Source organism: Arvicanthis niloticus, chromosome 11, assembly GCF_011762505.2.
Source record: "Arvicanthis niloticus isolate mArvNil1 chromosome 11, mArvNil1.pat.X, whole genome shotgun sequence".
In the NCBI taxonomy this organism is placed as follows: domain Eukaryota; kingdom Metazoa; phylum Chordata; class Mammalia; order Rodentia; family Muridae; genus Arvicanthis; species Arvicanthis niloticus.
The window spans coordinates 35,356,748-35,382,450 of NC_047668.1; the positions used below are offsets into that span (position 1 = coordinate 35,356,748).

Sequence of the window (25,703 nt, forward strand, 5' to 3'; positions counted from 1 at the left end):
TCACCAACTACACAGCAAATGTTTCCAGATTTTAATACTGACTTCAGATCTTTCTACTTTATTACAAACCCACTTGGATGTGTCTGGTGGGGATCCCTAAAATTAACATGGTGAAAAAGGATAACCACATCTTCTGCCCTTTTTCTGTCTTAACCAAGCCTATCCTATTCTCCATAGTTTATTCTATGGAGCACAAACCTTATTTGGTGGGAAGATCCTGCTTTCTCTACTTCCATCTGCTCATGCTCACAGCCAACATATTGATAGCCTTTCCTTGTCCTGAAACCATTCTATTAACAATATGAAGCTGTAAGATTTCACAGCCTTTGTTTTTAGGGCCTATCTGTGGTTCTGCAAGGCCTGTTCCTGTCCTGGGAATACAGATACAAAAAATGGAAACTTCCTCCATGGCTCTCTACACTCCTAGGTGCAACAAGGCGGCCTTCAGCCTTCATGACCTCTCTAGGATCAATACTTATTGTTTCTTCTACTTATAAAATCTTTTCATAGATCCAGTGGATTCTAATTTTACATGAAGATTCTTTCTAAACATCTATTTTAATTGAAAGGTAAAATTGATGTCTTTATCATGTATGAGAAAATGTTTTGGACTATGTCAACTGTCTTAGTTAGGGTCTTACTGCTGTGAACAGATACCATGTCCAAAGCAACTCTTTTAAGGACCACATTTAATTGGGGCTGGCTTACAGGTTCAGAGGTTCAATCCACTATTATCAAGGCAGGAACATGGCAACATCCAGACAGGCGTGGTGCAGGAGAAGTTGAGTTTTACAACTTCATCTGAAGGATGCTAGCAGAATACTGACTTCCAGGCAGCTAGGATGAGGGTCTTAAAGCCCGTATACACAGTGATACACCTATTCTAACAAGGCCACACCTACTCTAACAAGGCCACACCTTCTACTAGTGCTGAGCATATACAAACCATAACATCAACATTGTGGAGTAATTAAATCTACTTAGAGTGTATCTTACTTTACATCCTCATCATAGGGATGAAAATACTTATAATCTACACCTTAGTGACTTGTAAGAACTGGACATGTCATCACCCAGTACAGTCACTACAGTATACAGGAAATCTGAGCTTCTCTAAGGAGTTTTCTTACTCTGTGTGTCTTTATGCTACATACTCCATGGAGGGTCTCCCTGGCCATTTTTGATGGATCCATATCCTACTCCCATGTGCTAGTAATAATATTCTTTATTCTATTTATTGGTGTCTAAATCTACTGCAGTTTCTTACTTTTGATTTAGTTTTTATTGTTCTCCCTCTCTGTTACGTGAACTTCATTCAGAATCGCCCCTACGTGCTCTGAAAGCACCTCTGGACCAAACTGCAAGTTTATCTGTCCTTATCTTTACTTGACCTCTACAAACATCCCTGCAGCTCTGAGACACTTCCTCCAGACAACACAAGGCCCGTGGGATCTGAGATTCCAAGACAGGGCTCCACACGGGAAATAGTTCTCTAATACTCCGTGCCTTCAGAGGCTGGGCAGGTATCTGAAAAGAAAGTGTCAGAGAATAAACTCTAGGAGGAGAACAGGTCTGGCATTATTAACATGGGAAGGTATCCTCAACAGTGTGCTGTCTGTGCCAGTGAGCTACCTCAGCACCTAACACGGAAAATGCAAAATAAGGCCTCCTCACTTTTTTGTGTCTTCCTTACATGGGCAGGTTGAGTGGTCACTAGGAAAGGCAGGGTTTTTTGTCGTGTAAGGAAACGTAACAGCTGCTTATGTTTAATGATTCCTTTATGTGCTCAGCACTGTTCTAAGCATTTCATGCAATCATCAGCAGTGGGGAAACTGAGGCATAGAGGTTGGGTAAATTGTTCAAGATCAGTCATGAAGGCTGGTCTGAGGCTTACACATTAACCAAAATATGCACATTTCTTGCACAGGGCAAGTAGTCACTGTGCTATGTAAGATGACATGATCTTGTTCATTTCAGAGGAGGAAAGGAGGTGGCCCACTTTCCGCCAGTTCCATAATGTCATGATGACACCCATTTCGAAATGACAAGCTAACAGGGGAGAAGTAAAAGAAATATATCTGACCATTATTTTATGGGACATCTTTTATGGGAGCCTCCAGACTGATTTATCCTTAAGTTCCGTGATGAATGGATAGCTATGCATAACTGCAACTGGCAAACGGCCACTACCTGATACTCCCTGCCTGTGCCTGGCTCTTAAGATTTATCAGGCAAAGCCCATCAGAGAATTTCTTTATAGTTAGTTCCAAGATGGAAAGGTGGAGGAGTGGGGAGATTGCTATTTCTAGGCATGAAGATTTGCTTTGAGAAGAACAGGTTCTAGCTTCTATAACAACTCCTTGGGGGAGAGACACTCTAGCTTCTATGGTTTGTCTTGGGAGAATGGATCACAAAGCATGGCAGGGTGGGAAAGGTTGGACACAGACCTCCCTGTTGAAGACTCTGAAGACTCTGTCCTCTGTGTGAGCCTCCTATTCTTTATGTTCACAAGCTGATTTACTCATCTAAACCATACCTAGATGTTCAGAAGCTGACCCATGTTCATATAAAAGTGAGTGGTCTTCCTTCCCAGACATGCTTTGTTTATAAACCACAACAGGTAGAAAGCAGTCAGATTCAAGGGTCAGCAGGTGTGTGTGTGTCTGATGAACACCAAAGAATCACGCCCATAAAAACTGTCGATGGCAACTATAGAACAGTTTATCTGGTTACGTTAACACAAAGTGCTTAGCCACATATTAATTTAACCATTTATTTATATGCAGAGAAAATATTTTATAACTAGATAAAAACATTTGTGGAGCAAAGGTGTGTTCAAACAGTTTGAAGCAAACAGTGAATGCTGCCTGTGTAGAAATACGTTTATGTAATTATCAGATAACAAAATAGCATGAACTTTAATTCATAGTTACATAGTTGGCTGGGAAAATTCCGGTTTGACCTCGAAGTTTTCCTTCCCACCAATCAAAATTTGAGTCAGTTTTTGATGTAACTATGATTCTGTCTCCTGCTTGAAAGTTCAAGTCCCCTGGCTGTTGTCCTTCAAAAGAGTATAATGCTGTCACTTCTATTGGCTGATTCAAACTGCCTAAAACAAGAAAATATTATCAAATTATAAATACTTTAGGAAAGAAGCTGAAGTATGGGTTGGTAAGATAGAAACTGGTCAGTTAGCATTTGATTTTTGGCTCCCTGAAGGGTATCAGAACTCACACTATACAATCTGTGCAATGTTCACAATGTTAACCTTAGAATTCTCTCCTTTTGAAAGCTGAAGGACCTGAGATAGATCCCTAGGATCCACATGACAGAAGAAGAGAACTGACTCCTTCAGGTTGTCTTTTGGCCTCCACAAATGTACATGTTGTGTACACTGTCTTACAATGGGAGCAGAGCCATGGGGTCACAGCAGAAAACATGAAAACAGAGCACAGCAGGGCACAGCTGAGCCAGGAGAATACAAAAGTCCCAGGTTCACCAGGAAAGACACTTAAAATATTTTTATCTACGTGATAATATTTAAAAGTTTGATTACCTGGTCTCTAGACATTATTTATATTTACACAAAATGGCTAATTCCTCAATTGTTTATAAATTCAGAAGCATATAATTTGATGACTTCAGTGGATAATTTAGAACATTACAAAGCCTATCAGAGACCAAAAACATGTCATTTGTCACTAAATAATATTTATAATTAAACTTACTTTAAAAAATTCTCATAGAGTTATGAATACTTTCTCAGAGATTTTCATAACCTATCAGATTAACTGGAAATTATGTGACTGTAGGGTGCTTATATGTAGTTTTTTAAGTAATAGCTTTTTACTTACCAGTTTTCTCATGGTAGCTAGAAAGCTCAGGATATAGCTTATATTCATTTCTATTACCTGTTAAAATAAAATGGTGGGGGGAGACTTAAAAGCTTATTACTGTATATAAAACACACAAAATTATCAAATCTTGACCTTGTTAAAGGTTTACACTACTGGGTCAGGCTGTAAACTGAGAGATGCCTCAAATACTGTACAAAAGACCATGTACAAGGCAAAAGTATCTGAAGTGCCTGATACTAGTCTATGGTCTATGCACATCTCTCCTAGAAGCAACCAAAGAATACCTTAGCAAGAAAAGTTCCAGCTCCACACAGGGATCTCTAAACATTCATACTTCACATAGATGAGCCGCTGCACAGCTTCTAATAGATATCTGAAGTTCTGGATGAATTTAAATACCCATAAGGCATATGCTTGCCACATATTATGAATACCAATTATTTGAATTAAACAATCATATTTCTCCTTCTGAATTAGAGACTACAAACCACAGTGAGCTGAATCCCACTATGGCTGCCTAAAGAAGATCAACAGGCCTTTCCTAGCAGACAGAATGCATGGCAGCACCCACTTTCAACCTTCAAACTATATTCTCACGCTCTCAACTGGGCTGGCTCTGAGGAGCTCCTCCATGCACTAGAGCTCTGGAAACTGCCTCTTCTCCATATTCCCTGGCAGCCTCATGCACTCTGAGGACACAAACACCCCATGGTATTCACGAATAGAAAGACACAGAAAAGGCTATCAGCACATGAGGGAAAATACAGGTACCTTAAAAGAACCTACTTCAAGAAGCTGAATAGGAATAATTTTGGGTAGATTACCAGATATTAGACAGACATATGCCAACTAAGCTAAAATTGCTGAAATACAAAATATGACTAAGAACACAAACAGGAAAAATCAGCACCAACAAAATGAAAGCAAGCAATACATACCATTCAACAATAACTTTAAACACTAATGGCCTCAACTTCCTAATAAAAAGACACAGGTTAGTTGAACAGATTAAGAAAGAAAATCCATATATCTGTTGTGTACAAGAAACTCATCTTATCTTCAAAGACAGGCACTACCTTAAAGGGATAGGACTGAAAAAAATATTCCAGGCAAATGGGACCAGAAAGATGGGACCAGAAAGCAATTTGAGAGGTCACTATTCTAATACCTGACAAAACTGACTGCAAACAAGTTAATCTAAAGAGAAAAAGAAGAATATTTCATTTTTATTATGGGCATAATTAACTCAGAAGACATTACCACGTGTATTTGTGTGTGTGTGTGTGTGTGTGTGTGTGTGTGTGAATCATCTCTGGAATATCCAATCTCATAAACAGAGTAAAGTTGAAATTAAAGACACAGATTAACTCCAGCTCATTAATAGTAGGTGATTTTAGTACCTAACTTTCTCAAAAAACAGGCTACCTAGACAAAGAATAAACAGAGAAATATCAGAACTAAATGACATTATATATCAAATGGACTTAATAGAGTTCTATAGAATATTCCATCCAAACATCAAAGAATATCATACTGCGACATAAAACAAACCTTGAGAAATTCAGAAGTTGAAATAACTCCCCATATCTGATCTGACCACAACACAATCAATTTAAAAAAAAAACAGCAAACAAATCTCTAGTACTTTCACAAACTCATGGAAATTAAAGTATACATTATTTAATGATAAATGGGGGTCAGAGAAAAATTATAAATCCTAGAACTAAATAAAAATGAAGACAAAACACAACAAAGCCCCCTGGAACACATTAAAAGCAGTTTTAAGCCTATGAAATTCAACAATGTATATGAGTACACCTTAGCTGTTTTCAGATACACCATAAAAGGGAATCAGGTCCCATTATAGATGGTTGTGAGCCACCATGTGGGAAATTCAGCAATGATCAGCATGGCAAGATACATGTCTTGGTGGAACCAATAGCTGTCTAATTGGACTTAAGACCTACTCACTAAGAGAGAACTTATGACTGGGATCGCAAACCTGGTGGCTTGACTTCCTGTGGTTTGTGAGGTCACAGATCTCAGAGGAGAGCCTATTACTATCACTTCAATAAACCAGGATAATCCCTAACTGTGTTCTAAATACTTATCCTTATGCTCACAGAGAAGTGTAGTTCTTTTCATGGTAGAAGACATGACAGGAATCCACAATTTTTCAAAATCCAGAGAAAAAGTAACTATGGGCTGCTTAGCACTTATAGATATATTTACAACACATCTCCTATACCTAAGGCTCAGAGAATGTTGTGGAAGAGGGAGTGAAAAGATTATAAGAGCCAGAAAACCAAGATGTATGCTTTGATATTGTGTCTTCTAGATAGGATCGGAAAACATACCCACAAAATCTCAATAAGATGTCTGCTTAAAAAGACCAGAAAAATGATAACACCAATAGAAATGCCAATGTGGAAGAGGGAAATCACAGGGGCGCCCACCTCTGAGGAGCTGTAGACGGTTAGTGGTTGCTGAGGGAGAGTTAGTTTTCCACAGAGATAAGCAGCCTAAGTCAGACTCAGCAGCTTGCATTTCCATATATAACAATGATGGGGTAGTGTGATTATATTTTAATTAATTTGAAAGACAATAAAAAAGAAAGGCAGTCCTAAGGGAAATTTATAGCTCTAAGTGCCTACATTAAAGTATCAGGAAAAATACAAACAGTTGATGTAATGATGCAACTTAAGAATTTGGAAAAGCAAGAATAAATTAAACCCAAATCCAATAGATGACAAGAAATATTAAAAACAGGAGCATAAGCCAGGCAGTAGTGGCCTATTCCTTTAATTCTAGTACTTGGCAGGCAGAGGCAGGCTGATCTTTGAGTTCAAGGCTAGCCTAGTCTACAAAGTGAGTTTCTGGACAGCCAAAGCTACATAGAGAAACTATGTTTTGAAAATCCAAAGCCAAACTAAACCAACCAACAAACCAAATAAACAAAAACCCAAAACCAGAGCATAAATTAACGAGACAGAAACAAATAAAATAATACAAAGAATCAATAAATCTAAGAGCTGGCTTTTGAGAAGATAAACACCACTGAAAAAACCAATTAGTTGAAAGAGAGAAAGAGATAAACCAAATCAATAAATCAGAGATGACCAGGGAAATATTACAACAGATGTCAAAGAAATTCAGATTATATGGAAATACTTTAAAACTCTACAGTCTATTATGTCAGAAAAATTTAAAAATAGACAAATTTATAGATTCATTTAAACCATCTAAAGTAAACCAAGAAAAGATCAACAGCCTAAACAAACATAATCAAATTAAAAGCCATCTGGCTAAAAAAAAAAAAACAAGGTCCAGGTTAGATGGATTCACCGAAGAAGTCTACCAGAGTTTCAAAGAAGATCTATAATCAATATTTCTTAAATTATTCAAAACAATAGAGACAGAAGAAACACTTTCAAACTTCTTCTATATAGCATGCATTACTATAATTCACAAACTAAATAAAGACACAACAAAAAAAGATGATAGGCCAATATTCCTGATGAACATAGACAAAAATCCTAAAAAAAATTTGGAAAACAATTACAGGATTATATAAAAAAGGGCATCTAGAACTATCAGGTTGGCCTTACCCCTGAGATGTAGAAATAGCTCAATATATTTAAGTCAATAAATGTAATAAATCATATAAATGAACTAAAGCCAAAAATCACACAATCATCTCTAAAATAAGACCGGACGAAACCCAGCATGCCTTCGTAATAAAAGTCCTAAAAACTGTAGGGCAGAAGGATGGTACATACCTGAACCTAATCAAGGTCATATATGACAAACCCATAGCCAACATCCAAATGTAGAAACCTTGAAGCAACCTTATTAAAATTAGGACTGAACCAGGTTTGTCCACTATCCCCACTTCTATTCAATATAGCACTTGGAATCTAGCTAGAGCAATAAAACAAGAGAAGAAAATCAAAGGGATACAAATAGAAAAATAAGTTAAATTATCCCTACTTACAGGTGATTTGATATTACACATTAAAAAATCCTCAAAATTCTACCAGAAAACTTCTAGAAATGATCAACACTTTTCAGTGAAGTGTTAAGATACAAAATCACCTAACAAAAATTAGTAGCCTTTCTAGATACTAGTAACAAACATCCTGACAGAGATCATGGAAACACTCCCATTCACATTAGCCTCAGGGAAAAAAAAAACAAAAACAAAAACAAAAGCAAAACCAAATAAAAACCAAAACAACAACAACTAAAGAAACTCACCACCCAGTTCATTCCCCATCCCTAACCCTCTCCTCCCAAAAAAAGAAAAAAGAAGAAAGAAAGAAAGAAAAGATTATGGAGAGATGGTTGAGAGGTTAACAGGGCCAACTAGTCCAGAAGACCCAAGTTTCACTCCCAGTTTGCACATGGCAGCTCACAACTGCCTGTTCACTCCATTTTCAGGAGTCTAACACCCTCTTCTGGTCTCCTTGGGTACTGTCCACATGTGTCACACATACATGCAGATAAAACATCAATACACATAAGATATAATGAAACAATTAAAATAAACAAAATATCTAGGAATAAACCTAATCAAGAAGGTAAAAGACCTCCTACAATGAAAACTTTCTAGAGAAAGAGATAGATGAACACGTCAGAAGCTGGAAAGACCTCTCTCTATAATCACGGATTGGTAGAATTAATATTGAGAAAAAAATGATCATCTTACTAAAAGCAATTAACAGATTGCTTTTGATTCAATGTAATAAAAATACATATTACATTCTTCATAGAAATTAGGAAGAAAGGTCCTAAATCATATAGAGCCACAAATACCCTGGAGAGTCAAAGCAATCTTGATCAGAAAGACTGGAAGAATAACCATACTAGGTTTCAAGCTATGGTCTAGAGATACAGAAATAAACACAGCATGGTTCCAGCACAAGAAGTGACATAAACATCAACTGAACTAAATAGAAGACCCAAATATGTGTGTATATGAGCATGGCTATATCATATTTGACAAAGATACCAAAAATACAAACTGGAGAAAAGACAGCTTCTTCAACAAATATTGTGGTTAAAAACTGGGTGCCTACATTTGGAATTATGTGATTAGCCTCGTATCTACACACTGCACAAAAAGGAACTTGGAATGCACATAGATCTCAATGTGAAACCTAGAAAGCTGAAGCTGCTAGAAGAAAACGCAGGCAGAGCCAACAAGGTATATGTGCAAGGAAGGATTGCTGACTAGAACTACACTTGCCTAGGAATTAAAGTCATCAGTTGAAAACTACGATCTCATGAAACTAAAAGAATATCTGTACAGTGAAGTAACAATCAAGAGAAAACCTACAGAGTGGAAATAATATTAACTAAACATCTTACAGACAATATCTAGAATAAAAAGAGAACTCAAAAAATTAAAGAATAAAGATAACTCATTACCCAATTAAAAATGGGCTAAGGATCAGAACAAAAGGTTCTTAAAAGAAGAAATAACAATAATGGTCAAGAAATATCTTTAGGTGTTCAACATTCCTAATAATTAGAAAAACACAAATTAAAACTATTTTGGTATTTCATCTAACCCCAGGAAGAATGGCCAAGATCAAGAAAACAACCAGCAACACGCACTAGAGAGGATGTGGAGAAAGGGGACCCTTGTTCTCTGTTGGTAGAACTGCATCTGGTACAGCCACTGTGCAAATCAGTGTGGAGATTTAACAAAAAAGCTAAATGTAGATCTACCTTATAATTCAGCTATTCTACTCTTTGGCATATGCCCAGGAATAAGGCAATGCAGTGGGAGGAGAGGTCCTTGGGCTTAAGGGTGTTCAATGCCCCAGTATAGGGGAATGCCAGGGTGAGAAGATGGCAGTGGGGGGGGAGCACCCTCACAGAGGCAGGGGGAAGGGGAATGGGGTAGGGACTTTCAGAACGAGAGACCTAGAATGTGGAAAACATTTGAAATGTAAATAAAGAAAATATAAAAACAAAACAAATAAAAAACAACATATATAATGAAAAAATATTACATTGGATGAGGAAGCCCACACCCAGAAAGACAAATGCCACATGGTTTCCCTCATTTGTGAATCTTAAGATGTGAGTAAGAACCTGGAGAGACCTGCTCTTAAACTACAAAGATGAAAAGGGACTATGGGGTCCAGGAGAAAGATTTCTAGAGAGTGAGACAGGAGGTCACGGGTGCTATGAACACTGACAGAAAAATGGGGTTGGGGAAAGAAGGTGATCCAGAGGGAGAGGGATGGAGGAAGGTTAAATAACACTAAGGATGGTGGAGCCAGAGGAAAACATACTATTTTGTGTTTATACACACACACACACACACACACACACACACACACACACACACCCATAAATATACATATTTATAGTTTAAATGAAGTTCTGCCACTTGGGGGTAATAATGATTCCCCCAAGAGCCATAGACTCACTTAAAAAAACAAAACAAAACAACGACAAAACCCAACACTAAGCTTGGGGATCCAGGGGAATCCAAGAGGATCCAAAGCATCACAGTCGATTCTGCCCTTTGTTGCCTCCTAGAGTTTTAAGGTAAGACACTGCTGAAGACACCACACTTTGGACACAGGACTTGGAGGGATGGAGCCTGAGTAAACCTAATAGCCTCCTCCCTGAGGAATACCTCTGCAGCACTGGAAGGTTCTATGCAAGTAACCAAGGGAGAAAAGTAATCAAGGGAGAAAAGCAAGCCCTGCCTAATTGTAAGGTCTATGGACTAAAATGATGACCACACTGGTAAGATGTCCCTAGTGCTAGAACAGCAGCTCTTACAGCGAGTAGTAACTAACAACCATCTAATTGGACTTAACCTTGCTCAATAGGAGGGAACTCATGCCTGGTACTAGAAACCCAGTCAACTACCCATAGCCAGTGAGGTCACAGATCTCACAGAAGAAGCTACTATTTCTACTTTTCTAAATCAGTATAATTTGTTTTGTTACTATAATTTATCACAATGCAAATCTAGTTTTTTATGCTTTCTTTTTAAAAATTAGATACTTTATTTATTTACATTTCAAATGTTATCCCCTTTCCCAGTTTCCCTTCTACAAACTCCCTATCCCATGTGCCCTTACCCTGCTTCTATGAGGATGCTCCCCCACCCACCTACACACTCCTGCCTCACTGCCCTAGCATACCTCTACACTGGGGCATCAAGCCTTCATAGGACCAAGGGCCTCCTCTCCCACTGATGCCAGATAAGGCCCCTTCAGCTCCTTCAGTCCTTCCCCTAAGTCCTCCATTGAGATCCCTGTGCTCAGTCCTATGTTTGGCTGCAAGCATCCGCATCTGTATTTGGTCAGGATCTCGCAGAGCCTCTCAGAAGACAGCTGTAAACTGTATTATAAATACTTATCTTTATGTCCAGAGATAAGTATACTTCTTGTTAGTCATTAAAGCTGCTTTTTGTCGCAGACAGAAACCATTATAGAGATAGCCACTACTGGTCAGAATGTAGACAAAGACCGACTGTAGCCTACTCAATCCTAGGTAACATAGCTACAATACAATACAATACAATACAATACAATACAATACAATACACAATACAATCCTAGTACCCTGTGAACAAGGCACTGGGAACATCATGAAAAAAGGGGTGGAAAGATTCTATATATATACAATGGAAAAAGAATGGAAGGGATGTAAAGATTATACATATATAAATACATATATGCATATATACATATACACAAACATATATATACATATATACATACACACATATCTATATGACAAAAAATAAAGTGGAAGAGGAGGGGCAGAATCAGGTATGGAGGGAAACAGAAGAGAAACCCAGAGGGCCAGCAGTGTGGGGTGGGGGACTGGTTGAACCACTAGAAAGTACCAGACACCAAGGATGTGAGAGACTTCCAGGACTCAACTGGGATGACCTTAGCTGAATTCCCCTCAGTGGGGAGATGAAACCCGAAGAGACCACGTCTAGTAGATAGATATGGCCCCCAGTTGTGGAATGGAGTCATCCATCTATCTCAAAATTTTCGACCCAGAATTGTTTCTGTTTAAAGGAAATGCAGGGACCAAAAATGGAGCAGAGACTGAAGGAAAGGCTGCCATAACTTGGGATCCATCCCATGCGCAGACACCAAACCCTGATACTACTGCTAATGCCAAGATGTGCTTGCAAACAGGAGTCTGGCATGGCTGTCCTCTGAGGCTCTAGCAGCACCTGACTGAGACAGATGCAGATTCTTAGATTCAATTATTGAACTGAGGTCTGGGACCCCTATGGAAGAGTTAGGGGATAGATTGAAGGAGCTGAAAGGGATTTCAATCCCATAGGAAGAACAACCGTATCAACTAACTGGACCCCTCAGAGCTCCCAGGGACTAAGTCACCAGCCAAAGAACATACATGGACTGGTCCATGACCCCCACTACATATGTAGCAGAGGACTGCCTTGTCTGGCCTCAGTGGGAGGGAATGAGCTTGGTCCTGTGGAGGCTTGACACCCTAGAGAAGGGGAATGATAGAGGAGTGAGGTGGAGTGGGTGATGGGTAGGGGAGCACCCTCTTAGAGGTGAGGGGGATGGGGGATGGGGGATGCAGTGGGGAATTCATGGAATGGGGACTGAGAAGGAGGACAACACTTGAAATGTAAATAAATAATTAATAATAAAAAAGCTTTAACTTTAAAAAAAATCAAAACAGGTATGATGACAAAAAGAAACCTGGGTGTTTATAAAACTTAGTTATGTCAGGTGCAACACGGTTGCCAGTGTGGCTACATGACATAGTTTTGGCTGCAGAAGCACCAGTCAACCTGCACAACCTGCATAACAAATCTCTGGCTTTCTAGTATACAGATGGCGTTGCTCTTTCTTGATGCCTATCTGTTTTGCATTATATATATATATATATACACACATATACATATATATGTACACACACACACACACACACACACGCGTGCGCACACACACGCACACACACACACATATATCATATTTGTCCTCAAATAAAACTCTGGTAAAACTTTCTGGGAAAGGACTTACTAGAGCGGTAAATAGATCTGATGTCTATAGCAACAAACTGAGCTGGCCTTGGCCATTCAAGCAGTCAACCCAGGCATAAGGGGACAAGGCGTTCTGGATGTGGGGGCTGATGCCTTTAATTGTTCTCTGGGACTCAGCCAACCCAAGATGGTTGAGCTGTACCAGCAGGCATTTGAAGCAGAAAATGTTTTTTGAGAAACCTGAATCTTTAGTAGTTAAGAGAATTGAAGACCCCAAGGAAAAGGAACACTGAGTCTGGGTTATTAAGGACAGGGATGGCCATAGAAAATACAAGGGACAAGAAATAGCTGGGTCTACTGCATTAGTGAGCTAACCTTCCTGGAAAGACGGGGACATACTGATTTGACCCCCTGGCATCGCCTGCCTAAGGAAATTAGGGTACAAGTTTCAAGAGAATTTCAGCTTGTGAAGGAGCCCTAGGGGGAACTGCAAGAGGAATTCACATTGCATATGCAAAAGAGTTTGCAAAGCACTGTAGAAATAGGTATTTGGGTGTGCTTAATAAACAGATTTTTGCAAGTTTAGGATTAGTTAAAAATATTAATATTGCCCTGACCGTTTGCACCTTTCTGTTCTCAGGCTAATGTTGTAACCATAAGTTCATGCCCAGATGACCTGTGATTTGAAGGTTTTTCTGAGAGTTAAAAGTTAATGTACAACTTGCTTTAGCAGACACTGAACTGTGACTTTGTGTGTACATTGTGTTTTCTGGTGGCATGGTTACATGGGTTTTTTTTTTTTTTTTTCAGGAAAACTAATGGGCTTGAGGAAAATAACGAAAAGCCTTTTGATTATGCATTATTGTACAACAAAGAAGTGTGTAACCAATAAAAGACTGAGGTGAACTCAGAGAGAGAAGAGAACACGAGAGAGAGAGAAGATAGGACAGAGAGAGTGGGCAGGGAGGGAGGAAGGAAGAGAGAGAGGGAGGGTGAATGAGAGAGAAAGAGACAGAGACAGAGACAGAGAGAAAGAGAAAGCTGTTTCCAAGTGCCGCTTCAGAAGAGCAATGAGTCACCTGTCATCTTGCACCTTCATCACTGCCTGAGACTCTGAGTTCGTGCTGATCCAATCCTCCCATTCCTGAGAACCTGAAACGACTGAGGCTGGCCCTCAGCAGAGCTATACCTACTTCACTTCACGGAGACCACATACTTGTAAGAATATACAGTAAAACAAATTGAATTTTTAAAGATTCTTTTATTTTTATTTTAGCTATATGAATGTTTTGCCTGTGTATATGTGAACCACACATGTGCATTGCCCACAGAGACCTGAAGAGGTGTCCAGTCTCCTGGAAATAGGATTACAGAAGTTTTGAGCCACCATGTGGGTGCTAGGAACGAAGACAGGTTTCTCTGCAAGAGCATCAAGTGTTATTAAATGCTGAGTAATTTTTCAAGACCCATATTTAAGAAAATTAAATATAAATATAAATCTCATTGTAGATTTAAGAAAATTCCTTATGAGTGAGAGTCATCTTCACAAATTACAACAGTGAAGATTCATGTATGAAAGCTTGTGTCATGGCTTAGAAGAGGCTGAACCTTCATTTTTCTCTTAAATGTTCTATTTGATGTCAAAATATAACAAAGGTTAACTGCTTTCTTAATACTTAATAATTATTTAAATACTGTTATGTTTAAACTGCAACAGAAGCACTTACCCTGGGAGCCAGCATTCATCTGCACAGGTGGGCGGGATTGCTGTGGCCTTGATGATGGTTTTGGAGGTAATTCTTTGGCCTGGGAGGCACAAGAATAAATACACAAAATTTAAAAATCAGCTTTTAGTTATGAGAATAGGAAGATTTTGCCTCCAATCTGTTTGTCAGGTTTCTGCCTTTGTATTTATTAACTGGGCTCCCAGAAACTCATGTGTATGGTACAGGGCTGGATGTAAGACTCTAATGTGGGCTGAACTAGTATACTCTGGCACTTGAGCTCCTCCCCCTCTGATATGTGTGTGTGGTCTAGTACACTCTGGCACTTGGGCAGGGACAGGCAGTGATAACTTAAACTCTATACTTCAATTTCACTCTGCACAACAGGAACAAAGTAGAAACCAAAGAAAGAAAGGCACAGATAGAATTGGTTCTCTGGCATTGCCAGATTTCATCCTAAGAGACATACAATTGGAGAAGACAAACTATTCTTAAAATCTCTACAATGTCAAAACTCTAGGGTATTTTTGAAGATTTTACATAAATGAATCATAAAGGAAGCTGAGTATGTTACTGGGAACTTGAAAGCAGAGATAGGCTGTCCTAAGACAGAACCCCTCATGTTCACTGAGAGAAGCAAGAAGCCTGGCCACAGCACCTTCCTCTGCTCCCGTGCTACTTTCTTCAAATTGATGCGCTGTCCTTCGGTTTCATACTTTTCAGTGAAGGAATTAAGAATTTCATAAAGATCTTCTGCTTGAGCAGGCTGTGGAACATCTCCAAATAAAATGTCATAAGCTCGAATGTCCTGGCAGTAAAATCTAGTAAATAGAAAGTTAACATTTCTGTAGCATACAGAGCTGCTTTGGAGATGAATATAGCACATCCACATACATGTGTAATCATTCTTATGAAAAACATCATATACCACAAGTCTTAGCCCATGTTTAATTCTTAGACTCATCCCAAGCTCACTTTCTAAGTTAGTGAATGTAAATATAGATATTTACTTTTCTTCATACAAAACACATGTCATATATACACAGACATAATTATATAGAAATACATAAACATGCAAAGCACACATATTTCATAAGCTTTATCTTTATGATTTTCTATAAAGGAAGTCCTAGATATAGCTTTGTAATTTCTTTAAAATGTTTGTTTTAATGGGAGAATCTGCAGTTTATTAAGGGATTATTTGTTATAGTTTACTAAGATTTAGCTGAGATTTAGGAAGAAGACTGCCTAGAATTAGGAGTTTCTAAAAGCATTTTCAACTTCATGAAACTAGAAGTGGACAAACATATCACTCTTGCTTGCATAAGATGAATTTAATTTCCTTCATTCAGACTAGTAGTTCTGGTTTATATGCATGGTAGCAGTACGATATTGTACTCTTGGGAAAATTGGTATGAATCTAGTAGGAGTATTTACTCCAAACTCAGTGGAGTGTCTGTCCATAGTGGCAGGGCCCTGTAAGTCATTCAGACGCTGGTCACCTTGGGCGTGTGATTCTGTAGTGTGCTGGATTTGATCTCTAAGACTCACTTGAGGAAAAACTGTCCAGACACAAGATTAAGGAAGCTCTGAGATAGCAACAAATATTTTAAAAATCAAATTGGGTTTTGAATCAAAATTGGTTTCTATTTGGTATGGAAGAAGACAATCTAGAGTGTGATGATAGAAAATCTTTCACAGTGAGGTACTTCTGAACAACCCACAGGATTATTTGCTGTGCTCACTACAAGGCATGAGAATGTCATATTGCCACCTAGTATATGCTACCTGGCCAACAACTTACGGTTGTGCTTATTACAATGCCAAGCAGAAAAAATCCACATCTGCAATTGTGGGTCATGATTATATGCCATGATTGTAATATATATATGCCATGATTGTAATCTTATTTGGCAAAAGAAGACAAAGGAGAAAGAGGAGGTAGTTGAAAAGTATTAGTAAGAAAAATATAACATATTTTATTTTGTCTAAGTTTTATTTTCATAAGCATATACTACTTTTCAAAATTTTTAAGTACTTTATTACTATTTTATGTGTTTTGCCTGGGTGTATCTATGTGGACTTCATGCTTGTCTGGTGCCCTCAAAGGTAAGAAGGAGTGTCTCATCCCTTGGGACTGGAATTTGTTGGTGGTTGTAAGCCACCATGAGGGTGCTGGGAAATAAACCTAGGTCCTCTGTAAGAGCAACAAGTGCTCTTCACTGCTGAGATATCTCCCCAGCCCCAAGTAACACTAATTTTATTTTACAAGTTTTAAATATAGACCTTGTTGTATTTAAATGATAATATAAATATACTTGCAAACTCTTAAACTATGACAAATTTTGAAGGATTATCTTCTCATCGCATACTTCAAAAAAAAAATCAATCAAAGTCGCCCTGTATGAACTCACTTCTTGTTGGTTTCTTTCCTTTCAATCAAACAGCTTCCTTCTAGGGAGATACCGGCAAAGAGGCCCCGGGATTTGCAGTACGTGAAGACGGCTGCAGAGCTCCTCAGGGACACGTTGCCTTCCAGGTTCCTACAAAAGATGGCAGAACCAAGATGACTGCTCATCACTGGCACTTAGCCACAAGGCCTGTCTTCCTAGGTAATGCCTTTCTGTGGCTGAGCTAGGGTTGTAATGTGTCTTGAAGAGAAGGCAGCTGTGGGGAGACCTATCACATGAAACTGCTGTAGAAGGGCTGACGGTCTGCTGGGGAGAGATCTGGGTGTAGTCCTTTCAACCAGAGAGGAGTGCTGAGCATGGATTCTTCTTACAGAGAACATTTCAGATGGCTGGTTAGCTTTTGGGAGTAGGCAGCAATTGTAACTCTCTAGCATGGTTACTAACGCAAGAATACTACTTCATTAACAGAGAAGGGAAACAAAACCAGTGGTGTAAATGCTGCTCAGTAAGATTCAACCATTTCTCATTCTAATGACTTACTTAAAAAGTCCTTTATTCCACAACACTTATACCCTTTATCAGTTAATAAAACTTGACTATACTTATAGAAAATTTTATGTCAATTCAACAGAAAGTGTGGTCTGTGCTTATGAAAAAATTTAGAAATCATGCGTGTTCATTTTAACTTAAATTTCTTCTTAATGTAAAAAAAGCTATGACTTTTTGTCTTTACAGTTTAGAATATTTTACTCACCTGCCTAGGGGCCCAACTGCTACAGTAAAATTCCCTCCAAGGGTCAGGTTTCCACCCTTTGCAAAGGCTTCTACTGCTCTGTCATAATTCAGAATTATCACCAAATCTGACACCTGAAATGCAGAAACCCACTCATTTATAAACAGCCGCACTCCCTGATGCAGAGGTATAAGCATTTAAGCCTAGCACTTGGGACATACAGGCAAGAATATCTCTGTGTGTTCAAGGCCATCCTGGTCTATTTATCAAATTCCAAGCTGCTAGCTAGTCTACTGACTCAACAAACAAACAACATCACCCTCCTCAAAAGAAAAAAAAAAAAACAAAAACAGCTATACCTAAATATTGCATAAAATACATGGTGACTTAAACTCAGCTATACTATATATAATGTAAAAAAACCCTTTCAATGCAAATAGGAAGCCAGATATGAAAGGGATGCCAGTACTTTGAGTAGATCAGGCTAGAAGCCAGCCTTGTACAGGTAATTATGGCAAATACCTGTGAGCCATCCAGCCTTCAATAGTCTTTGTCCCTCTCAACAACTGGCAGTGCAGCTCATAATATACAAATGGGCCTGCAAATCATCACCCATAACCAGAACAGATCAAAAAAGGTGAAGACCAAATGGCCTTTGGTCTCAAAATAAACTGCAGAATCTAGTTTCATAGAATGCAGAGCTGGGACTTCCATCAGGCTTCATGTCTGAGGTGACTTCTACCCTAACTCTGTAAGTGGCTGTTATACTTAACACTCTGACACTGCATATTATATATTTAAATGGTGTTAATTGGCTTCTGTTAGTAATGTCTAAGGAGACTCAAGTGAATGCTTAGATCAATACAACATAGAATTTGTTTTTCAAATTCCTAATGGCCATAGGAGGCCCAAAGTTAGAGAAGAAAAAGAGTATCACCTATCACGTTCGAGGCATCACTAGAGATTGCAGTGCTGACCGCTACTTCCCTCCCGCTTAAGTTGTGATATTTTAGGTGGCATACTATTCTTGTAAGACCTTGGTAGGTCTTAACACAGAACCTACCTCACTCAACTGTCACGGGGATGAGACACATACATCATCTGTATCTATAAAATTGAAGGCAGAATGGCAGGTGCTAAGAAATTGGGCTTAAAATAGAAGATATTTGAGTATGAACGCCACTAATTCTCAATTGTTGTGTCATCTTGGGAGAAATAATGTTAATAGGTGTTCAAAGCCTGGCTCCTTCTTTATAATGGTGGCATGTTCACACAGCCATCCTCCACTGTGAGAGGAAAAGAAATTGATGACAGGCCAAGCAGATCCTAAAAGATGCCTTAATGTGTATAGTTCTTTAAAATTTTCTACATGTTTTCTAATCAATGTTTCACTTGATGTACAGGAAATTCTTGTCATCCAAAACATCCCTGATATAAGCGGCTCTTGATAAGTGCAGAAGTCTTCTCAACTTGCCAACTATTCAGTGCAAACTCCCCCTCCCCCATGGCAGGAAGAGTGACACTGTCCTAAACAGGACTTTGGCCAGGTAAACCGAATGACTAAAGCTTAAAGGAGTGGTTTCTGTTTACTAGAAAAGTAGATCTTCTACGGCCCATTCCTATTGGCCAGAAACCACACTTAACTCTCCAGGAACTTCCCTTAACCTCCCCCAAAGGTCAACTACCTTGGGCAAGGGCACCTAGTCAATTCAGACAGTCTATATTAGTTTAGGTCCCCACCTTGCTGACTGCCATATAAAACCAGCTTGTTTTCTACCATTTTCTCAATTGTCCTCTGCCACCCCATCCCCTGTCCCAAGACAGCCTGTGCTCTTCGATACCCAGTAACTCTGCCCAGGGACTGGCCTAGTTTCTCTGCACCAGCACTTATACCATCTGACATACAGACAACTTCTGAGGCTTGCAGTGTTGAATGACAGGGTAGTTTAGCATCTCTTTATTGTTGTTTGTTTGCTTTCTATGGTGTCTCACTCTGCAGCCAATGCTGTCTTTGCATTTACAATCTTCCGGTTTCAGTCTTCTGAATGCTGGGATTACAGGCCTGTTCTACCACACCTGATAGCATTCCTTCTGCCCATTTAAGCACTTCATGCTGTGATTATATAACCACGTCTCATAGGCACCTGGAGGTAACAAAACAATCTTGTATTGTTTGGTACAGTCACACTCCAAATATGTAAATTTCTTGACAGAAATGCTGCACTAGCGGCTGCGTACTGTGTAGTGTTAAGCTTGGAGAGGAAAAGTTTCCAATAGCAGTGTTGCAGCTCCAAGAAGAAAAGTATTCTGGCAGTCTGGAGCCAAGGGACACCAAAAACTCACACTACACAATGAATATCACACAAGAGATTTATTGGGAAACACACAAGAAGTGGTTGCCTCTGCTGGGAGAGAAGTCGTAGGGAACAGAGCAGGACACAGGGTTTCTAGGGTGAAAGGTAGGGATGGTGGGATTTTTAGGTCAGGGATTGGTAGGTTTTTGAGCTCAGGAATTGGTGGGTTTGGTGGGGTTTGGTTTCAAACTTGGAAGAAAGCTCAGACTTTTTACCCTACACTTAAAACCACTCAGAACAGTTAAGTAAGGAAAAGAAACTTTGAGAGGCCACTTAGGAAAAGCCAGTCTTCCAATTTTCTATCTGCTCTTTATTTGGTTTCTCTGAAGTAAGAGTAAGATGATCCTGTGTTCTTTCTGTGATGCTACTAGTGAAAAAGATAACAGCCAAAAAGGTTTCTATAGCTGAAAATGAAAAGCCGAAGTCTTGCTTATAAAGGTTGGGCAGTGGAGCGACAACACTGAGACAGTATAAGATAGCACTGGGGAATCTGATAAAAGTTTGAATATTTTATTCCTCCATTGCTGGTGGGATTGTAATCTGATACAACCACTCTGGAAGTCAATCTGAAGGTTTCTTAGAAAATTGTAAGTAGATCTACCCGAAGACCCAGCTATACTACTCTGGGGCATATACCCAAAAGATGTCCCATCATACCACTGGGGCACGTGCTCTACTATGTTCATAGTGGCCTTATCTGTTATAGCCAGAAGCTGGAAACAACCCAGATGTCCCATAACAGAAGAATGGATAGAGAAAATATGGTTCATTTATACAACAGAATGCTATTCAGCGATTATGAACAAGGATATCATGAGTTTTGCAGGCAAATGGATGGAACTAGAAAATATCATCCTGAGTGAGGTAACTCAGACCTAAAAGGACATTCATGGTATGTACTCACTTATAAGTGGATATTAGCCCCCAAAAGTACAGAATACCCAGGATACAATCCACAGAACTCAAAAAGGTTAACAATTGGAAGGGCCCAAGTGAGGATGCTTCAATCCCACTTGGGAGGGAGAAGAAATCAATCACTGGAGGCAGAGGGAGTGAGGGACCTGGGTGGAAGAGAGGAGGGAGAGGGGAAAAGGAGAATATGATCATGTATGGGGTGGGGGGGATGGGAGGAAAGCCCTGAGGGCCAAGAGAATGAATGGAAATATGCAACCTTGGAGGGTGGGAGGTGGGAGAACCATCTAGAAAGTACCAGAGACCTGGAAGGTGAGAGGACTCAAAGGGACCTTAGATAACATGCCCATCAGTGAGGAGAGAGAACTTGTAGAGCCCACCTCCAGTAGAAGACAGGGCATCAAGTGGAGGGATGGAGTTGTCATTCCATAGTCAAAAACTCTGACCTGTCTAAATTGTCCCTGTCTAAAAAAACTGCAGGGACAAAAATGGAGAAGAGACTGAGGGAAAAGCAGTCCAATGACAGGCCCAACTTGGGATTCAGCTCAAGGGGAGGCTCCAAGGCCTGATACTATTACTGTTGCTATGGTGTGCTTACACACAGAAGCCTAGCAAGGCTGCCCTCTGAGAGGCCCAACAGGCAGCTGAAAGAGTCAGATGAAGATGCTTACACCCAACCAATGGACAGAAGCTGAGGATCCCTGACTGGATAAAGGCAGAAAGTATATAAATGTGTGGGCTTTGCCTTTACAAGCCTCTGTCTAATGTAATTCTGTGGCATTCTCTGGGAATCCTGGAGGTGGTCCTGGCCAGTGTCCAACTTCCTAACCAGTTTGTTTCAAATTTGGCTCAAATATTGTGGTAGTCAAGTTATTCTTATCAGGTGGGGTTGATAGTGCAAAGATGACTTCAAGATCAGCTGCCTAGAAGCAGCAGAAACTAGAAGAACCGCCTGGGACTGAGTCAGCCTTTATTGGTGAAGCTGTCTTTTGAGTCATTTCTGCTTCTATAACGACCTCTCACCCAACCCATATTACTATAAGTCAGCTCAGTAAAACTCATCCGTTCACTCTGTTGGCACTTTGGTCTGTTGTGGGTTCCCTATGTGCAGTGAGTAGATGAGTACTGCATTTTCCCAGGAAAAGTTTTGTCACACAACCCCTCCTTACTCATACTCCAGAGGCCAGACTTGTCTTCTCTCCATTCTCCCAACCCCTGTTGACTCTGCCTGGACGCTATGCAGCTTCCCTGCTGATCTTGTTACAGGGGCTCACACACCTAACTCTGAGGCAGTGGCCAGTCTCACCATACAAACCACATTTAGGGATTGCCTCCCAACATCTTCCACTCCTCTCTCAGCTCTGTCCTTGGAGGCTTAAAGGCTAAACTCTCATTTCTGTCAAAGGCTTACTCTGTAAAGGGCTGAGTTGGTTGGTGCTCCAACCCTTACCAAATTCCAATGACAGAAATTCAGTGTCTGTTGTGAACTCTGTCAGTCAGATTATTCTAGAAAAGGCTGGAAGCAGTGTTGTTTTCAGTGCTTTGGACCTTACTGCCATTTTCTCATAAAGAAGCTGTTAAGTGTATTTAAGATGTATTCTGTCATTATTACATTCTTATACTACCGGCTTTCAAAGCTGTGCTTCTCAGAAGTCAGATTGGCCATTAAGAAAACAATGGGAGTGAATGCTGTCATCTTTGAATAAATGTGTGGAAGAATGTGCTGCCTGGTATAGGTTTTGTTTGTTTGTTTGTTTGTTTTACCCACAGAACTCTTTATTTGTCTACAGTGTTCAGGACATAAGCCTGCCTGCTCAGCTGACTACAACAGGATAAATTATATGAAAACTTACTTTCACTACTGAAGCCTATCCTGCCTGTGTTGTGGTGGTGGTGGGGTGCGGATGGGGGACTGCTCCTTAGATCTCTTTCCTTAGCACAAAAGGTCCAATTAATATCAGCGGCAGTTTTTTTTCATACAGAAGTAGTTTTGAATCTTATTCAGAACAAAATATAGTTCAAGTATCTCTACAAAAAGGAAAGAAAGGGCTCCTCTGGCTTGCTGTGAGCAGGGACATATAGTCTTGCTGGCAAGATTAGGTCCAATAAAGTCCAGGTCTGTGGAGGATAGACTTTGATGCAGGGCAGGAGCACAATGACTCCAGCCTTAGTCACCACAACAGGAGCTACACTGCGGTAGGAGTAGAAAGGCTTCTTTCTTCTTTAACCTTGCCCCCACCCCAGCAGACCCCAGGAAGACTCATAGCTGGTGAAGTTGGGGGTTGACCTCAGAGTGGCCACACAGAGAGTCCCTTAGCCTCAAGGCCAGACAGGAGACTAGAGATAAAAGCTATGCTGGGTCCTAATGCCTGCTCTTTCTCTGGGCATTTTCATGACAGTTTTTTTTCTGAGATAAGATATTTTTCTTACCTGGGACTCCTTTGCCCTACCCTTGTGGTCTGCCTTTGTTTTTTCCCCACCAAACATGGATGATCTTGCCATTGTTCCTACTTTTTAGCTATAAAGACACATCAAACTAAGGAAAAACCCCCAACTTTCTTAAATCCCTTTAGATACCTGTGTTTTATATTTAATGTTTTAACAGATACTGCAAGTTTTAAAAGGGCCAAAGGGAAAAATAGGTGAGAGGTTTTACTGGCAAAGGAATCAAGATCTCCATGCCTCATAGAATCATTCTATTATCCTGTTACTTGATGTTTTTGTAGGAGGAAAAATACATACAAAGGTTTCTGTCTGTCTGTCTTTCCCCAGCTGCAGACAAATGCAAACTCTTTATGGATATGTAGACCACTGGCGTCAGGCTTGTAGAGAAATAAATGCCTTTTGGTTATGGATAATACTCAAAGATTCTCATATGTTGTTTTAGCTCACTGAAAAGTTGGCTCTGGAGATAGGATTTGATTCACCCAATTCAGACCCAAGCATGTTTATATTAAAATTTCCTATAAAGTCTCTGTTCTAGGTCAGTTGGCCCACCGACTCTGATAGAGAAGACAACAGAGCAGCCTAAGAAAAAGGCACTGTGTGCTTAAGAACACCTAAGAGATTAACCATTTGCAGATCGTGGTTACTATTATTTATCAAAGGTGCTTATAATACTGCGATGCTCATCCATGGAAAGGATAAAAGGGCTCTCTGTCTAAACCCTTTCAAACAAAATTCTAGCATCACAGTCCGCTAAATTCTCTTGGATGCTATAAACATCAATTTACCATACATGCTGGATAAATCATAAAAACTATATCTTGTCTTTTCTCCAAGGTTTATTTGGAAACATATAAGGCCTAATGGTTTATAAGTGTTTTCACAGGCAATATCAATTTATTACATTACTCCATGTGTATAATTTAGATTTAACATTTTCTTTTTTAGTAATATGATGTTCTGCAATGTCTTTTGAGCTGAATAACCACCTGCTTGAAATAATCACTCCTAGGCTTTGTAAGAAACTCATATTCCTCCAGGAAAGGAGGAGATAGACAAGGCTCTTGGACCCTCACATTGGTATCCAATCCCTCCTATCAGTAGCTGTAGACAATCAGGCCCTAATTCCACAAGGCCTCGGGGTTTTAAAGGAAACTAGGATGTACAGGTTTGGGAAACTAAGAATAAGGGGCAGTGTTGGGGGTGGTCCACCCATGCAGCTATGGGGAAGCTGTTAAACACACTAGGTGAAGATTCCAATGAGAATAGATATCTACCACTTAACTCCCCTTCCCCCAAGGAAAAAAATTCTTAAAAAGCAAATGGTAAATTTGTGTGTTATTGTTATGGCTCCTAGCATTTAATTTTTTAATTGTCTAATCAAGGGTATTTATATGTAAAGGTTAAGATGGCTGGATATTTTTAGGACTCAGAAGAAAAATATGACTTGTCATCTAAATTTACAATGGCAGATGTTTAGCTTGCTGAGTAGTTTTACCTTATTTGGTCTTTTTTTACAAATAATGTTCTCCCATTCAAAGTCACTGATATTCTAAAGCTCTAACTGAGATGTAAATGTACTTTCTCAGGATAAGGGAGACAACCAAAAAAAAAAAAAAAAAAAAAAAAAAAAAAGATACAAAAGGTACAAGTTTGAGGCTATATCTCTGAAAATAAAATAAATTATCTTAAAAAAGATGGGGACACATCCATAAAAGTTCAAAGCCCAGTCACAGCAGATCTGAATATATTGTATATGGATTCTGGGGAAGCAATGGAGAAGAAAATAATAATTACTGTACTCAGCATCTCCCAAACTCATGTATGAGGAGACTGTAAACAGAGTAACTCTGTCCTTAAGCCTGCTGGCTGAATGGTACTGTATCTGAGTCCAGTTCACCTGACCATGATGCTGGACTTCGATGCTCCTTCTTTTGAAAAAGCTAATCCCAGGAATTTTCCACCCACAGTAATAGAAACAGGCATTCTTTTACTTGCATGGAATTCCTGGGAACTGTTAATTATTTAATATCTATTTTTTAGGGCATTTGTTTAAAAAAGACCTTAAAAGAAGCACTAAAAATACTAAAGACAGTATTTAAGATGCAATCAGTAACTCTAGATAATCCAAAACCACATTTAATAAACTAATAATTATCTTTCTTGCATGTTAATGAAATAAATTTCAGAACTAAGTTTATCCCACCATGAATATAAGCTTTGTGATTCAAATTTTGTAAAAGGTAAAATTAAAAAA

General features: G+C 39.4%; 1 protein-coding gene across 1 annotated transcript in view; it reads right to left on the bottom strand.

The window, feature by feature from the left end:
- Positions 1–2,759: 2,759 nt before the first annotated feature.
- The window catches only part of Sh3yl1 (SH3 and SYLF domain containing 1), a 39,738-nt gene continuing 16,794 nt past the window's right edge, over positions 2,760–25,703 (bottom strand). The window contains exons 5-10 of the mRNA XM_034514131.2: positions 17,757–17,869; positions 17,006–17,134; positions 15,250–15,412; positions 14,595–14,673; positions 3,855–3,911; positions 2,760–3,109 (exon numbers count right to left, since the gene is read on the bottom strand). Of these exons, the coding sequence (XP_034370022.1) occupies positions 2,919–3,109; positions 3,855–3,911; positions 14,595–14,673; positions 15,250–15,412; positions 17,006–17,134; positions 17,757–17,869 (732 nt within the window). The 3' untranslated portion in view covers positions 2,760–2,918. The remainder of the gene's footprint in view (positions 3,110–3,854; positions 3,912–14,594; positions 14,674–15,249; positions 15,413–17,005; positions 17,135–17,756; positions 17,870–25,703) is intronic.